Here is an 18833-nt window from a genome sequence, read left to right as displayed (position 1 = left end):
AGAGGAGAGGAGAGGAGAGGAGAGGAGAGGAGGATTTATGATAATTCTGAAAGTGTGTGGACTGACATCTGAAGTAAAAAAGGAGACTGGGTTATTGTTTCCTGAAGACTTGCAGATTCCAGCCTCTTCCATGCTCTTCGTTACTGGTTAACAATCAACAGTTAAGAGCTTCCATCTCAACTGGGCTGTGCAGAGATTCAGGGAGAGATTAGAGGAGTCAGACAGAGCAGGCAAGGCTACCCTCGGCTGTGGAGACAGACAACTCAGCCCCGTGGGTTCACTCAGGCAGGAGATCCCAGAGACAGTGACTTGCTGGGGTCCTAGCACTGGTCTTGAGGTCTGTGGATCTGACTGTGGGGTGCCTGCTCTCTGAGCTTTAGTCGGCCTGCATCTAGCCCGAGAGTTCAAGGAGGCCAAGTGTGGTATGGAAGATATCCGCTGGCTTTACGCTCCGCACACTGAGACACTGGAGGGTTTTGGGTTCCGTAGGAAAGTATTCCCTGCCTATTTTCCGTGCTACACTGGATTCTCCTCACGTTTGTCAAGTTTGTCCTGTGGATTTCACAGGTTCTCAACACAACTTCTTAATCCGGGGCACCAGATGATGACCTCTCTTCTCTGTCCACTTTAAAGTCCAGGCAAGCTAAGGTTTAGACACCGGTTCTGCTCATGGACCCACAGCCTTGTCACCAGCTCCCAGTCTGAGCATTTGGCTACCATGTAAGAACCCCTGTCCCACGACTCACAGAATTAATCGTAAGTGGAGATGGGGACAGGCTGAGCTGTGTTTAAACAGACACCTCGGCAGCGACGGCCTAGTGACACCAGGAGTGACCAGGATCCCCAGAGTATTAGAAGACATCTTTCCTTATATTTTGGACCTGTCCGCCACCTAGGTCACTAGAACTGCAGGTGCCCCTTCCCTTCTTCAATAAGCTGTAACTGGGCGACTGAAGCAATTATTTTAATCACACAAGTCTTATTTGCTGCTCCTGCTGCCTATGACCACCCCCCCCACCCCCCGTGCTGCAAGCCTTCTCCTCCACAAGGAGGAGCTTTGGTCCTATCCTTCAGGTCTATGAAGCTGGCATTGATCACCCAACCCCCAGACTGGAAGCTACAGTCACTCTTAAGCCTTGGAAATTCCCTAGAGGCAAGAGCTGGCCATCCCTGACAAGAACTTGAGTGGCCTCCAGCTGTCTCTCATTTTGACTCATGGATTCCATGAGCTTTCTGAGCTTTGTATTGATCCTGTAGCCTACAGTGGGATGTTCTCCAGTGGCTGGCCATGCACTCCTAAAAGGAGAGCATGCCTGCCTGCACAGTGTATGCATGTCACAACATCCTGTCATGCATGTGGCCCTGTAGCTTCTCCCTACAGCACCCACTGAGTACCGAAAGCCTAACACAAGCCTGTAGTGTGCAGGGGGTCAGTAGAGATGCTAACATTGCCAGGCTATATCCCAGTAGAACGGTGTGGGAAAGTCTCCTACCCACGAACAACAAACAAGCACAGATCTCAGCCACACTGTGTTCTGCAAGTCGGCTGAGTAGCTCAAGTTTATTCTCACCCACATCTCTTTCTGTTTCTGTGCCATTGACCTTGAAGCATCTCTTTCCCATAACAAAAGAATTTGCTCAGGACATCTGCATCATGCCCCAAAGCTCTATGGAGTCTCTTGATTCTTTGACCCCCTAAGTAAAGCCTGCAAAGGCATAACCGTGGGTCAGTGACCCCGAGACACCCAAATCTCTAACTCTGAGTCTGTGTGAAGCACCTGCAGTCCCTCCAGACGCATATTAGATCATTGATTTACTGAAGGCTTTTCTGGGTGGCAGCCTGGGGCGTGAGTTTTTATTCCAAAATTAACACTGAGCCTCAAAACAAACTCTCCCCCTGCTGTAAGCTAAAAATATGAACCAGCAGTTGACTCATGTCCCCACTGCTGTTTGTATAACTCAGGTGGGCGTAAGCCCACCCTAAAGGTGATGTCATTCGTCTCAGGACAGTGAAGCAAGGACAGAAGCAGAGGACCCGGAGCCTGCCTCTTGATGGTTGCCAGCAAGGTTAGCTCAAGTGAGGCTACCCAGCACCGGGCCCTGAGGTTCGAGAAGGAAAGAGGAGATGATCAGCTGCGCTCTAAGTGACCAGTGTTCCGTCCTACTCTATGGCAAGGAAAGGAACAGCAGAAGCAGTCCCTGACCACCAGAGGGAGCAGGTAGAAAGTCACCAAGACTCTGTCCTTGACCAATGGCACCTGCTTCCTTTCCTTGGGTTAGGCATCTCCATGTTCCCGCTGGGACTTAGCACTGTACTTACCATGCTGCACACAGCTGTCACGAAATCTGGCTAGCTCTCAATCGACTATGAAATTCTGGCCATTCAAGGAATGCCATCGCATTTGCCCTCGATCAACAGTTTAAAGTGAAATCTCCACCCCACTGCCCTTCCCCACCTCGCAGCTCTAACTTAGCACTGGTGTTTCTGGCTACATGGTTCAGGCAAGGCCCCCAGCCCCTCCCAGACACACAAACCAGGTTGATTCCCTGCTTGGCATGAGCTTTAGGGGGTGCTCGTGGAAATGTCGGGGATGAGAGGTGCTCTCACAAATGCTTCTCTAGCGTGGGTAGCAAGCACCAAGCAAGAAGGCCTGAAAGCCATAGCAAGAACCTCGTCCTTCTGAGGATCAGGACCTCGGTCAGCTGCTGCTGCTTGCAGGGTGGGTTCCTCTGGGCTGGACAGAGAGGGGGAAGACAGTTCATCGAGAACTCACCCTCACTCCCATGAATCTGTCCCTGAGAACGATCCACGACAGCAAGAAAACGAATGATTTGTTGCAGCAGAAGAGGACGGAGACGTCTGTGGCGTTTATCTTCTTTATTGCGTGTAGGTACAGGTAGTTTGTGAGAGTCCAAAGAACACCAAAAGGTGCTGCCTTGGTAAAGAACACTTTCAGAGTCAAGCCATTGTCTCCAAAGAACCGACAGCATTCCCTAAAAAGGGGGGGGGGGGGGAGAGAGTGAGTTAGTTATCATCTTGGGTTCATATAAACCATGACTTACCTTCTACTCAGATAATAAGCAGGATTAACAGGGAGGGGGGTGTGATTCAGTTGGTTTTTGCCTAGCATGCAAGAAGTCCTGGGTTCCATCCCCAGCCCCGCAGGCACAACCCTGTAATTCCAGCATTTGGGAGGTGGAGAGAGAGAGATTGGAGATTCAAAATCATCCTTAACACACAGCAAGTTTGAAGCCAACTTGGTCTATGTGAGCTCCTGCCTCAAAGTAGGGGAAACAAAAGGACTAGGTCTCTTAGTTGCTATTATTATCTATCGATGCATATGTGTGTTCGTGGGCCTGCAGAGGCCAGAGGGGAAGCTTGGTCCCCAGGAGCTGCAGTGAGAGGTGACTGTGAGCGGCCCCATACTGTGGCATGATGTCATAGGCTGTTGTTCCTTCTGCTTACTCCAAGCTTGGAGCTGATGGCTTTCATGGCAGGTGTGCCAGGATTATCTGATCTGGAGACTCGAGTCCACAGGAGCTGAGTGTGGGGGTTCAGTGACTTTCAAGTGGAAGAAGAAAGTCACTGGCAGGGGCGTCTGACCCATGACCCATGGGTCACAGGCTCAACAATAGGACTGCAAACTTAACTTCAACACTGAGATCCATTCTGCAGCTAGGCTGTGTGGCTTTCAGGGGCGAGCATTGTGGGTGAGAATATCAAGTCACAATGTGTAGAGGCTGGAGCACCCATGTGTGGGCTAGAGCATTTTTATTTGTCTTTTTTTGATGGGGAAGGTGGTGAATAAGAATGGATAGTTTTCCTTCGTGGTTAGGCGGAGATAAGCACTGTAGACTTATTTGACTCTGTGTGCATGTGCACGTGCGCGTGCATGTGCATGCCTGTGTGGATTTTGTGCAAATGCCCACGGAGGCCAGAAAAGGGTGTCAGATCCCTCAGAAGCTGGAGTTACAGGTAGTTGGAAGCTGCTGGGAACTGAGCGGGGGTCCTTTGCAGATGCAGCAAATGTTCATGACTACGGAGCCCTCTTTCCAGCCACTGGATGAACAGTTTTTGAGCACACGAATACATTCTGGCTGTAATTCAAATAGTTTGAGCTACCTGCGAATCTTCTCCCCTCTTTATACTATCATGTGAACGTTCGTGTCTCCCCTTCCGTAAGCCTGCCCAGCAGAGAAGCAGCCAGTGCATCCGTAAGCCTGCCCAGCAGAGAAGCAGCCAGCGCACCCAGGTGGTCAGGGTCTTAGAAGACGGCACCAGGCAGAACACACTTCAGAAGAAACCTTTCAGACAACTCCAGATTTTCCAAGGAGAGTTCACTGGTATTTTAAAAATGTTTAAGAAAAGCAAAGCCTGCCTTTCTTTCACAGTCAGTGGAAGAGGCAGGGCAGGGGAGACCTAAGGGATGATAAACATGGAGAGAGCCTATGGAGAGGGGTGCTGAGCCATGGCTGTCCAGGAATGAAGACCCTGGTGAGGAGATCCGGACTCAGCAAGTGCTGTCCCCAGAGGTCCCTGGTCCAGGCTCACAGATGTGGTGTAGCTCCATGGCAGCTGGCCTGTGACTTAGAAGTGGATTCAGGCCTTACTAATCCTTACAGAGTTTAAGAAAAAACATCACTAGCCAAATACCAAGTACACTAGAGTGGGGGGTAGTCTTCCTGGAGTCACATAGTATTAAAATCCAGCAATGGAAGAAAATTAAAATCATGAGCCAAAGGAGATTTGATAGTACTTCGAATTTAACTTTGTTATTTTTTCTAATAAGCAATCTAAAAATGCAGGTTGTATTGTTTACTGGTAAACTATGATGTAGTCATGGAAGAAACAGAAAAATTATTTGGGAGGGACCTGAAGTCCTGTGAGGCGGAGAAAGAATAACATTTCTGGTTCAAAGAACATGACAGAGTTTTGTCACCTATGCTGATCCTAGGAGTCCTGTGTGGCTTCTCAACAAACCAGTACTAAGTAGAATATTCCGGTTCCTAAACAGGCTGCGAACTGATTGATGGTGTTGCTGCCATTCTAATTCCTTCTTCCTCAAAGGCTGGTGTCTGCTGTGAGGTGTCATCATAGCGTTCCCACTTCATGCTCTGTGGTGTTGCTCAAGCCCCTAATGGCCCCTGCAGGAAGGATGACAACTTCTTTCATGTCTGTCAGGATGGCTGTTACACACTTCTATGACTACACCAGCAGGGTCACAGGTTCTGTCCTGGTGTGAATATAAACTCATTTTCTGTACTTCATAAAGGATCACCACCTGTTATGGCAAATCTCAAAGGTCCCTCGCAGGGCCTCACTCTTCGTTCCTTAGCCAGTGGTAATGTTTGGGAGGCTGAAAAACCTTGAGGAAGTGGGACTGGCTGGTGTGAGCAGGTCACAAGGATGGGCCCTGAAAGCCATAGCCAGCCCCTAGTTCCTACCACACATTCTCTGCTTCCTGATCCATCAAGACATGAATCGCCTCAACCTCAGGTTCTGCCATGCCTGCTCCGCCATGATGTATTGAAGTCTTCTGCCACAGTGAACTGAGCTGTGCCTATCAGGGACTGTGCTAAACACAACATGTGACCGTAACTAGGACAGAGTGCTAGAAGTCCACAGCCCATTGTTCAAGATCAGTGTGTGTGTGTGGTGTTATAAAGCATGATCTGTGCTGTGTCATGGCAGCTAGACAGCTTACATCCTCTCTGCAAATCTATTTGACTTCTCCGAATCCTGACAGTGGTGGAAAAGTGGAGGAAGGGGAGACATAGATAGACCGACTTCCCAAGCTGCTGGAAAGGTGGAGCTGAGTGAGTCCCTGACAGGAAGTAGAAATACAAGGGTTCTGGATCTGTGGTCCTGGCAGAGTCATCATGGACTCAGGATTCATGTCCAGAAAAGGACAGTTCAGCTTGGCTGACCTTGGTTCTAATGAGACCGAGTTGGCTAGCCTCTGTTGGGCTAGTGAGCGTTGTGCTGGTTTAAGAGCAAGGACTGAGCACTAATCCATGCCTGCTGGCTCACCTGTGCATGCCTCTGACTGCAGGGGGACCCAGATGAACTGGGGGAGGGGGCAGAGATCCACTTCAGTCAGACTCCTCTTGGTTCATACTGAGTGTTCTCCTGGCCATCCATATAACTGTGTAGAACATCCTTTATCCCTTTCTCTCATTAATGCTCAGGACCAGAGACAGGCGGAAGGATGACTCTCCAGTGCACCCAGGTCCCTTCAGATCCTACCATCCAAGTCAGAGGATAGCTAATGGCGAGGTGTGCTTGTTTATAGCTCTGGCTGTGCCAACTGTTCTGGGTACGTCAACTACTGAATTCAGTTCAATGTTTCATGAGTCAATGAAATATAAGCAATACAAGAAGTGTGTGTGTGTGTGTGTGTGTGTGTGTGTGTGTGTGCACGCGCGCATGTGTGGATGCACACAGAGGTCAGGAGAGGGCATTGGATCCTCTGGAGCTGGAGACACCTGATGTGGGTAGTGGGAGCTGAGCTCAGGCCCTGTGCAAGAGCAGCAAATGCTTCTAACCGTTGCCCCAACTCTCCAGTCCCCTCCCCCACCAGCTCCCACAGTAAAACTCCTTAAGTTAAACAAACGTTTGTTTTAAATTAAGAAAACACTCTCTTCATTTCTTTTGTAATTTTTTCCCTGCATAGTTCTCCTGTCACTTTCTGGGGGCTCCTTTTAATTTAACACTGGGGTTACAGTTTGGGGCTTCTTGATCTGTTTTGTCTTCTGTCCTTTTCCTCTTTATCTTGGTTATATTTTATGGGCAATTATCTTGAGCTCCAACTTTTCTATCAAATATTTAAAATTTGTTATTTCATATTTAATTTTAAATAGATCCCTGGTATAGTACAGTTGGGGGGGTAAGACTTATCCCTCCAGTGGGAAGCAGAACAAGTCTACATGTGACACTGCAGACAGCCCATGAGCAGAATATAAAGATGCCATGGGAATCATGCCCAGGGCAGAGGTGCCACAAAAGACACAGATTCTTAACTGAACTTTGAATGGTTCACCCGGGAAGGTGGGCAGATAAGGAAATAAATTGTATTTATGGAACATGAAGAAGGGGTTGTGAGAAAGAAAGTAATCTTGGAAGCTAAACAAACGCATTTAAAACAATAGAACTGGAAATAAATGATCGTCCACACAATGAGAGAAAGTGGAATTGGGACAAAAAGCAGGAAGCCCGGTGTTAAGCCAAAGATACAGCTAGAAGAAGAAACTGTGAAATGAAGTAGAGGAAATAACAAGGAAGGTGAGAGCCCTGAGAACTAGAGGGGGCAGCACTCCACAGCACGGTGGCCCTCCAGGCACTGAGCAACAACAGAGAACTACACAAGACATGCATTTCTGAAATCATAAAGATGTGATTTTAAGCCTACAGGGGGAAGTTAGACATGGCAGGGCACATCTGGGTGACAGCACTTGAGGGGCAGAGACAGGGGTACACCTGTGTGATAGCACTGGAGAGCCATAAGTGTGAGGCCTGTATGGGCTACAAAGTGAGAACCAACCCCAAGAAAACAAAGGAAAGGAACAACAAAACCAGAAGCTAGACAGCCACGGATGCCTTCAACATTGAGGAAACATTGCAGCAGCAGGAAGGGGCAGCAGTAGACAGGTGCAGCAACAGGGCAGGCAGGTACAGCATCAGGCAGGGGCAGCAGCAGCAGGCCGGGGCAGCAGCATCAGGCAGGGGCAGCATCAGTCAGAGGCAGCAAAAGAAACATCAGGCAGGGGCAGCAGTAGGCAGGTGCAGCAACAGGGCAGGCAGGTACAGCATCAGGCAGGGGCAGTATCTGGCAGGGGCAGCATCAGCATCAGGCAGGGGCAGCAGCATCAGGCTGGAGCAGCATCAGGCAGGGGCAGCAGTAGGCAGATGCAGGGGCAGCATCAGCATCAGACGGGGGCAGCATCAGCATAAGGCAGGGGCAGCAGCATCAGGCAGGGGCAGCAATGCAGACAGAAGAGTGGCTAGCTTGTGTCTGGGGAGACTCAGCTGCAAGGGCAGAGCCCAGGGCAGTCTTGCTAATTGAGATCGGGGAAATAACCATATGTTTCTGAGACGCTGTTGGAAAAATAGCAAGACAAATTACATTATTTTTTTTTAAAAGACAAACATTTCTGCAGGAGAAACACAGGGTTGTTTGTGAAAGGAAGCAGTCAGTAGACAACCTCAGCATGCTCAAGATAATGAAGATGCCGTCAACCCCATCTTGGGATATCATTATTTTGGAGGAAATGGAATTGGGGGAAGCAGGGTATGGTGGCACAGAAGCTAGCATATTTAAGAAAGGCTCAAAGAAGAACTTAGTTGAGCTAATTTAACCAAGCACCAGGGGAGAGTTAGGGTCAGGCCTCTGAATCAGAGAGAGGCACCAGGCAGGAAGTACTGTTTACTTAAGCACCTCCTTCACTACTCTTTTGGTTTATAAAATATGTCAATGTGCTCATTGAAAATAAAAATTATTTAAAACTACATGAGGGGGGGGCGGTCAGGTCTCTGTGGTGGAGTACTCTTAGTACTCTATGTTGAAGTCAAGGGGGACAGCAGGGAGGGAGGGAGGAAGAGGGGGAGCCTGATCGGATGGTGTGACCCAGGGAGAATGAAGGACCTGTTCGGATGTAAGAGATATGGATGTGGAGCTCCACAGCCTGTGCTGCCCTTCAGTGATTTCCCATCATCCTCTCCTTCTTAGCTTTCCCACCTTAGCGCATCCACATCTCTCCACCTTGAGACACCCACAGAAAAGCAGCCGTCAGTCTTAGTATGCCCTCCCCTCTCCACTCAGGCATCCAACCTCTCCTTGTCATTCTCTGGCAGCCCTGACTCAGCACACCCCCTCTTCTCACTAGACCCTGAGAGCATCCACTCCTAACCTCCACATCGCTGATTCCAAGGGGGCATATGAATATCATGATCTGTTTCTCCCAGGGTGCCCTCCTGGCTTCCAACTCAGCTCACTTTCAAAGGATTCCCTGTACATTTCCAGTTCCAGACTCATCTATACCTTCTGTCCTTTGGAGGTAGTGATCCATCTGCATGGCCTCCTATGTCCCTCCACCTGGAGATATTTCTCCAGGATTCTCTCTACAGCCTCAGTTTACTCTCTGAATAAACAGTGCAGCTTTACCTATTCTGTGGGGGCCAGAGTCCAGCTGGTCTCTTCAGCCAGTTTGGTGTGTTTGGACACCCCAACACCTTAAATCCAGCTTTCTGAAGAGCCCAACACTCCCTCCTGCAAGTCTCGCTTAGATGGTAGAAGCATGGATCAGGTTCTGATCCGGCTCAGCCACCTTGGATTCACTCTTAGCTCCTCCTTTCCTTTCTTCACATCAAAGTTATCACCAAGTCCTGACGACAATTGTCCTTAAATGTATGCCCGCGGCCACGGTCTGGGTCCACATCATTGTCCTTCTCACTTGGGCCACCACAGGAGCCTAATCTAGCCTACCATCTGCAACCAAGCACCCTGCAGTCCAGACAGACTAAAGTACTTCAAAACACATGGAGGGGTCCATCACCCCAAAAAATCCCAGGCACATCACCAGGCCCGAGAGGGACATGATTCCCACAGTGTGATTCACAAGGGAACACGACCGGTTTCTAGCAGCAGTGCTGAGTCTCTGTTACCACCACAAATGAATGGCACTGTTTGGTTTCAGACCTGGGACAAGGGACTGAGGTGCATATTTTACCTGTCAAAGCAGACCTGGCCTCAGGCTCCTCCTAGGATCCCTCTGTCCCTACCTAGCACATCCAAACCTCGGACTTCCCAGCACAGGGGCTGCTGCCCTTCCCCCAGAGGTTCCTCTCTCTATAATCCAGACATGGGTCTTTCATTCACCACCACCACCACCACCACCACCACCACCACCTCCTCCTCCTCCTCCTCTTCTTCCTCTTATTCCTCCCTCTGAGCCCCTTTTTTTCTTTCTCTTCCCCGTCCCCCCTTCCCTCCATGGTAACTCTCCTGGCCTCATCTTTTGGACCAGAGAGCAGCTCCCAATAAACCTGCCTTTAATCGAATCTAATCTGTCCTGAATTGGTTCATTTCACTGGCGGAAAAACAACCTATCAGACACGACCTGGCACTCATCAGTCCCAGGACCTATAAAGCGATACTGCTTAACTTTTGAGATCCTGAAGAGTAAGATCATTGGAAACTTCATCCAAAATATGAAATATGAGTCACAGTTACTAAGTGTGTATACAACTGTAGGATATTTAATTTGCTAAACATGTATAAAACTGTAAATATACAACAGTAGGATATTCAGTTTACTAAATGTGTATACAACTGTAGAATATTTAATTTTTCTATGCAGTGCTTATGTTTGTAACCAGATGGACTCTCTACCTCTCTCCCCTCCTTTTTAAGATTTTTTTAATTTTGATGTAACACAGTGTGAATTTTATCCTCTGACTCATTTCTATATGATACAGCTTAATAGTGTCAAGTGTGTTCATATTGCTGTGTAACTGACACCTAGAACTCTGAACCCGTGAGACAAGAATGTTCTCGCTCTCTCTCCTTGCCAAGAGGCTGCTGTGCTATTCCTGAATTCAACAACCTTAGGACATTATAGAAATGGTATGCATTTGTCACATATATCTTCAAGGTTCAGCCAAGCAACAGACAGTGCTGGAATGTCCTTCCTTTTTAAAACTGAGCGGTAGTCTGCCGTATAGCTGTAGAATATCTTATATGATGATTTTTATCACTTGGGCAATTAAGCACCTCATAGCACCCCTACTTCATCTGATGCTTTCTTTTGAAATTTTGGTCCATTCACGGTATAGATGTTTATTCCATACATTCTTAAACTTGAGACACACCATCATTGCTGTCTAAGATACCAGTGCCAATATCTACATTTAGTCATGTGTTCCTGAAATATTGACCCATCATCTGGGACCATACTTTCTTCCAGGAGAGTCTCTTTAAGCATCCCTCCTTGTTATAGTTTGAATATGCTCAGCCTAGGGAGTGGTACTATTAGAAGGTGTGGCCCTATTGGAGTAGGCATCTCACTGTGGGTGTGGGCTTTAAGAGCCCCATCTAACTGCCTGGAAGGCAGCCTCCCACTAGTAGCCTTCAGACAAAGATGTTAAACTCTCAGCCGATCCTGCACCATGCCTGCCTGGACACTGCCATGCTCCTTCCCACCTTGACGATAAAGGACTGAACCTCTGAACCTGTAAGCCAGCCCCAATTAAATGTTGTCCCTATAAGAGTTGCCTTGGTCATGGTGTCTGCTAACAGCAGTAAAACCTTAACTAAGACACTCCTCGTGTGGACCAATCTTCCTGAAAGCATCATTGTTTTGTCTTCTCCTTATTTGAACATTTATTTTATTTACTTTTTAGTTTGTGTGTTTGTGTGTACATGTAAATACAGGTGCCTGTGGAGGCCAAAAGAGGGTGTTGAATCCTCTAGATCTGGAGCTACCAGACATGGGTGCTGGGAACTCAACTCTGGCCCTGGAAGAGCAGCAAGTGCTCTTGATCATTGAGCCACCTCTCCAGCCTGTCTTCTTTTCGTAAAGGCCAACTCCACTGGGAATTCACGTAGAATTCCAGGCTCAGTATGCTTTCTGCCCTTCAAATTTAACATTGTATCTTCTTCTAGTTTCCAGTCTCACTGTTGAAAAGTCTGTTACAAATTCTCGGTTTTTGCCCTTCTTGATGACTGTGTTGTGTTTTCCTTGGCATATCTTGAGCATTTTGTATGTCCTTAGCTTTGGCACATTGCTACAATGTGCTCTTTACCCGCACAGTGGGGACCTATGGACCCAAGGTCTGATGCCTTACACCAGCTCTGGGCACTTCTTAGCCAGCATATTCTCTCTCCTCGTTACTCCTGGGATTCTGGTGTCTGCTTCTCTTTAGCATTTCCACCCTCATCTATGGCTCAGCCTGAATACTTCTAGTGACTTTTCAGTTTATGAATCCTCATTTTTGCTGTGTCTACCTTGCTGTTAAGCCCACCTACAGACCTTAAATCTGTATGCTTTTTCATGTCTAGCATTTATCACTTTCCAAAGGTGTCAGTTCTCTGGTGAAAGTCTTCATGTTGGTGTGTGTTCACATGAGTAAATTAGTTAAAGTCACTCCCCAGTCTTCACGTAACAGCTCCAAAACTGAAGGCATCTCTGGCTCTGCTTCTAAGTCTTATTTTATCTTGGCTTATTATTTGATCATCAGGTCCAGTGTTTCAAGATTTATGCTTAAAAAAAACCTGATGGAAGCTAATTATGAAAATCATACAGCTGTATGCAGCTGATGCTACTTTCTGAGATTTCAGGTTGATCGATTCCTTTGTTTATCATTTTGGCATGAAGGTGCCACTTCAACTAGCTTGTGTGCATCTCTTCCTCTCTGATACCTTTTACTCTAGCTCACAGCTCTATCAGTGAACAGTTGCTACTGAAAGCAACATCTTCTTACCAATCTCTCTCCTGCTGGATGGGTCTGAAGTCCAGTTTTTTCCCCAGGAGCATGAAACTACCAAAGTAAAGACTTGGCAGAGCTTTTCTGCTTGGTCTGACCCCAGCTCTCCATGACTCAGGCATCAGGCAGTGCCTGCCTGTGGGGTAACTTCAAGAAGAAGCTGGGTTCAGGTGGGCTCTTTCCTGCTGGGATCTTTAATGGGTCTTGACCCACGGCCATGCGGACATCAATAAGTTTCTGGATTTGTCTTCTGGTCTCAATGTGTGTCACATGGTCTTGGCTAATGCGTTCTGTTTGGCTCAGCAGATCCACTCTGTGAACAGGGAAAGTCTGCAAGAGGAAAGAGCAGCGGCAGATGTGAGACCCGCTCCGTGCTTCCCTCCACTCCGGGGTCTTGGTGTTCAAGTCCCTGTTGGATTTTTTTCCTCTGGTGCCCACAAATAACTTTTGTGAAAACATTTGCTTTCCAATGTATGTAATTCTTCTCAGAGGGGTGTTCATTTGACTGCCACAGACCTGTGCCCTCTGTTTAAGCAGCTAACATTTCAGGATTCTGAGGAGATAATGGTATAGTCTGGGTAGGAGACAACTTACAGGTTGGAATAGTAGGAAGAGTGTGGGTTCCTACCCATATATAATACACACACACACACACACACACACACACACACACACACACACANATATATATATATATATATATATATATATATATATATATATACTCTTGTGTAGATACACATGTAGATAAACATATTCCCATGCATGTAGCTATCTAGTACACACACAACATAAGAGGATGTAACTTCTTAACAAAACAGCACTGCTGACTATACTGTACTGTGTATGCATTGGACAGACTAGAGGCCTTGTACCTTTTTGTCTAGCTTTTCTCTTTCTGTCCTTAGCTCCCACAAGGACAAACCACCATCTCCACCTCCTGCAAACCACCATCCTATAGTTTGTATGTATTTGTCAAGTTTAATGTCTCTATATAATTAGAACCATGTAATATGTGTCCTTCTGGGGTTAGCTTATTTCACTGAACACAATGCCCTTCTAGGATATGAGCTGCTTCTGTTTCTGACTCTTTGAGAAGAACATTGCAAGAACACAGGAATGCAGCTGCATCTTCAACATACAGATTTCAATTCAATACCTACCCTCAGGAGTGGGATTGCTGGACCATAGAGTGGTTTCTATTTTTATGTATTTGAGAAACTTCCTTACTGTTTTCCATAGTGGCTGTACAAATTTGTATTCCCACCAACAGGAATACAATTGTCTTGTGCTTTCTTTCAATAGCTGTTCTGATGGGTGTAAGATTATAGACCCTTGTTGTTGTTGTTGTTTTTCTTTGTTTTGTTTTATTTTTGATTTTTTGTTTATTTCTTTACAGGGTCTCCCTGTGTAGCCCTGGTTGGCCTAAAACTCACTTTGTAGACAAGGCTGACCCCCAAACTCACAGAGATCCCCTGGGATTAAGTATGCAACACCACCCCTAGCATAAGCTACTTAAACATTTTATTTTATGTGTGTTAGTGTTCATATGCCTGTATGTCTGTACACCATGTGCTCACAGTGCCCTTGGAGGTCAGAAGAAGGCATTGGATCTGGCATGGGAGTAACAGGGGGTTGAGAGCTGCCAAGTGCTGGGCACTTGTCCTGATCCCAGCAAAAGTAACAAGTGCTCTTAACTCTGAGCCATCTTGCCAATCCCTCTTTGTGGTTTTAGGTTGTAACTCTGTGATGATTAGTCATGTCTTGCCCCAGTTAAGGTTCTGTAGCGGAGCAGAACTGATAGATAGGGTGAGGGTATATTACAAAGGGATTTAATAGACTGGCTTGCATGATATAGACTAAGAGTTCAACAACAGCTGTCTCACACTGAAGGCTAAGAAACTGGTATGGCTCAACACACATGGCTGGATACCTCAAAACTCAGATCTGGAACTTGAGACCCAGTGAGTTCCCAGAGAGCTATAGGTCTTCCAACCGTGCTGGAAGATGGGAGAACTGGGTTCCCATGCCAGCAAAGGAGGACGGCGGGTGCAGCTACAGGACAGATGCTCTCAAAGGGGCAAATGCTGACAGGCAAGAGCAACATCAGCTTTTCACCTCACACACCTGGAGCTCTCACTCACTCTGAAAGGGGCCTCTCTCCAGTTAATCCTTCTAGGACCTTGCAGTCTAGTCTAGAGGCATTCCTCTTAGTTGATCCCAGATCCTGTCAAGTTGTCTGTCAAGAGCAAACATGGCTGGGAAGGTTGCTCAGTGGTTAAAGCGCATGTTCAAATCCCCAGTGCCCATGTGAAATGTCAGGTGTACATGGTTGCCTACCTTTGGGGACAGAGGATCCCCAGAGAGAGCTGGCTAGCAAAACTAGCCATATGGGTGAGCCCTGGACTTAATTGAAAGACCCTGCCTCAGTGAATAAGGTAGAAGAGCCATCTGTGATTATTACTGACATCAACCCAGGACCTCCATGTACATGAACATACTGATGTACCCACATACACGTGAACACACACTCACACACACACACACACACACAAACATGGAAAAAAGGTGGAGAAGAGAAGCTATCACAAATGGACCCCTTCCATGGATCTATTAATTTTCTGTATGTTTTCTTTAAGGAAGTTCTGTTCAAGTTCCTTCCCAATGCATTCTGTTTATAGTCTGCTAGCCCACTGAAACGTGAGCAAGCAAACACTTCAACAAAAAAAGGGCACAAGCTCAGGACATTGGCAGCCCACAAGGAGTCCATTCTAATAAAACTGAGGTTGTTCTAGCCTTAGGTCTAAGGCTATTGAGATGAACGGTGAGAGACTCAACCAGACAGCAAGAGAGTCTGGGAGGGCCAGGGGAAGCCCCGCTCTTGAGCCTCACTGGCATGGGCTTTAGGTCATCTTTCTAGGTCTAGGTGGAATGATGTTCCACACCAGGAGAGAAGAGTAATGCATCAAATACAAAAGCTGCCCATAAAACTTCCATTTGCATAAACATGGTCACGAGCGTGGTGTCTGAAGAGGTCCCACCTGCGGTGTTAGATCACACACCCTCTAGCTGGCATGTATACTTGCCTCCCTGCCCCCTTAAGGCTACGCATCATACTGAATCTGGAATTGATCTCTCTTTATTCTTTCATTTGAATCCCCCACCCAAGATTTTAACAGGAAGCCTATCATTTCACACCCCACCATGTCTCTGACATGATGACATTCATTCCATCCCCCATAGCATTCTCCTATGTCAAGGCTGAGTCATGGATTCCCACAGTTGCAAGACAGTAGCTAGCTAGCTTCCAATAAAGCTCATTTCTGAAGGGTGATTGCTCTTGGCTTCCTTTCCCATGAACTAATTGAACCTGTACATGATTTCTGGCAGTCAGACCTTCAGAGCCTGACCAGGAGGAACTGCATTGTGGTAGAGAACCAGCCTCTCCATGCCTGGTGTCACTTTGCCCATTCTGGGGACCAACACCAGCATCTGGGATAGACTCCTTCCGAGGAGCCTTGCCTGTGATAGCCGCTCTGATCCAGTGATATCGGGCACAGGGCTCTTATAAAGCAGAAAGACCATCAGAGCCTCTCCTGCAAGACGGGTTTTCTCTCCTGCCAAGGCTGGCGGTGAGCCGTAGTGACAGCTGCTAGTTCTGATATGAAACAGGTGGCTTGGGAGAGCGTCCCCATCTGCTTTCACAAAGCCCATCTCTGTCCCACAGAGTGACACTCACCCTATTCTCGATCCCACGTGATGGGAGCTGCTGGGTTTTCACTGTATTTTGCTGCCTTTTTAGCTACTTCCACCCCAGTGAATTCACTGTAGTCTCTGGAGCAGGCAAGGGCTGATTGGGATGCAATCTCATAACACACTAGCTAGCCACAGCATCTTCATCCCAGACTTGGTCCCTTCTGGAAGATGTTGGAGCTTGGACCTGATAGGAATGGTGGGTTTGTAACTAGACTGGCAGAAATGAAGATATTCTGAAGAGACTCTTGAAGCAACGGACCTGAAGACATGAGAATTTCTCCAGGGATATCATGCTGAAGAAAGAAATGGTGCCAGCCAGAAGGAAACTTGTCTCTTGGAAATACATTTCACAGGGGTCTAGCAACTTGTCAGACCACCTCCCAGGATGAGACTGAAGCCTGCACAGTAGGTCAATGGTGGGCGGGGCCAACCTTGACTGACACTGCTTAGATGTGCAGATCCTTGGCTCTCTATTTAAACCTTGATCTCACTTGGGTCTGCTGGCTCTCTGTTGTCTTCTCAACGTGGCTGTGTTGAATAAATCTTTTCCTGCTTTCCATTATTAGCTTGGCTCATCCTTACTGGTTTGTTGAGGATGGGTGGCCAGTCTTGACTTGGGGCATAGACAGTGGCCCCTAAGTGCAATAACAGGTGAGCCAGGATCTACTGTGGTGTGCAGGAGTCAGACACTCCTGCTTGGTAGCTACCTATGTTCATCGGCAGGTGGCTGTTTATAGCTTTTGCTGTATTCAAATGGCGTCTTCTCCATTGTAAAATACTCTACAAATACTCTATAAATGTTTACCTCATCCAGAGGTCAGAGTAGAGGACATGTTGGCCTAGTTGTAGTCACGGCGACAGACTTGTTACCCTCACCTGGGCATCCAATTCTTACTCTCCCTTGCCCCCCTCCAACTGCAAAAGCCCCTGGGAGATACCAGGCAGTGCAAGTTTAAGAGGGAGGTTCTATAATGCAGCTTCCATGAGATTGCCATCCACAATCCACAATGTGGTGGGGACACAGCGTTTTGGGGCCACTCACGCTCCTGTAACCCCCTCATTCCCACTGTGTAAGTCAGTCCACTAAATCTGCTACTTCGGTCTGCCACCACAGCCTTGTATGGTGTGCATAGAAATCTATTCACGGGAGTGTTACGGGAAGGCTTTGCTGTGTGTCATAGTTACCTCCAGCTCTCAATACAAACCTAGAGTCACCCAGGAGGAGAAAACCACAGCTGAGGAACTTCCTTCAGCAGACTGATTTGTGGCTAGAGCTATCTGTAAGATATTTTCCTAATTGTTAATTAGTAAAAAAAAAAAAAAAAAAAAGGCTCATCCCACTATGGGCCGAGCCATCCCCAGATAGGTGGGCTTAGGCTATATAAAGAGCAAGCTAAACAAGCCGGTAAGATTTCTTTCCCAGTTTCTGTCTTAGGGTCCTGCTTTGTGTTCCTGCCTTGGCTTCCTTGGAGATGGCCCTGAAGGTGTGAGATTTAATTAAGCCCTTTCCTACTCAAGTTGCTTTTAGTGTTAATCAGAGCAGCAGAGAACAAGCTAGAAGACTGGCAGAAAGAGGCTGTGCTGTTTAGGTTCTGTTGACTTGACACAAGCTAGGGTCATCTGGGAAAAGGATCCCAAAATTGAGAACATGTCAACATCAGACTGACTTGCAGGAGTATTTATAGAGTATTTTACTGATTAACAATGGTGTGGGAATGTCCAGCCCACTGTGTGTGGTGCCACCTGTGGTCAGGTGGTCCTAGGTTGTACAAGAAAGCCAGCTGAGCAAGTCATGGGGACCAAGCCAGTAAGCAGCATTCCTCTATGGCTTTAGCTTCAATTCGCTCCTCCCTGCTTGAATACCTGCCCAGCCTTCCCTGTACGATGGACTCTGAGCTGGAAGTATGAGCCAAATAAACACTTTCCTCCCCAAGCTGTTTTGGGTCATTGTGTTTATCACAGCAACAGGAAGCAAACTAGGACCAGAGTTCATTTAGCTCATTAGAGAGAGTGTTTTCCCGATAATTCTGCAACTGGAGGCTATCTCTGATTTCAAAGCTGAGTGTGTCCTTTTCCCAAGGCCACTTTCCAGACACCAGGGATAATGCCAGCAGGAGAGCACTGAAGAAGCTGTGTGAGCATCCCTCCCCCTTGTTGCAGCTTATCTCCTAGCAATGGGTAGGCTGATGCTTGAGGGAGACCTGGGCAGTGCACTCACTGGGTGTGTCTCAGTGGAAGCCTGCGGCATTCTCCAAAGCCCAGGGCTCAAAGGAGAGCTTTGCTCGATGAGGTCTCATGGATCCTCCCCACAGCTACTGATGAACTGAGCAGTGAGGTGCTGGACTTACCCATTATGAGTTCTCTGATGGTTAGTGTCATTGCCAGCTTGACAAGATCTAGAATAGCCTAGAAGACAGGTGTTCCAGGAGGGGTTTGCTTGTGGGGATTGTATTGAATCAGTTAACTTAGGTGAGTGGCACCATTCCTGGGCTGGTATCCTCAGCTGTATGAACAGGAGAAGCAAGGTGGGCTCAGGCAAACATCTCTCTCCTCTCCTCTCCCCTCTCCCCTCTCTCCTCTCCCCTCTCCCCTCTCC

General features: G+C 47.4%; 1 protein-coding gene across 1 annotated transcript in view; it reads right to left on the bottom strand.

The window, feature by feature from the left end:
* Positions 1-18833, bottom strand: part of Slc35f3 (solute carrier family 35 member F3) — a 101134-nt gene that overhangs the window by 10570 nt on the left and 71731 nt on the right. Inside the window, exon 3 of the mRNA XM_021220746.2 lies at positions 2775-2994. Coding sequence (XP_021076405.1) covers positions 2775-2994 — 220 coding nt within the window. The remainder of the gene's footprint in view (positions 1-2774; positions 2995-18833) is intronic.

The sequence above is a fragment of the Mus pahari genome, chromosome 20 (genome assembly GCF_900095145.1).
Source record: "Mus pahari chromosome 20, PAHARI_EIJ_v1.1, whole genome shotgun sequence".
Taxonomy (NCBI): domain Eukaryota; kingdom Metazoa; phylum Chordata; class Mammalia; order Rodentia; family Muridae; genus Mus; species Mus pahari.
This window is presented reverse-complemented; position numbering and strand designations above follow the sequence as displayed.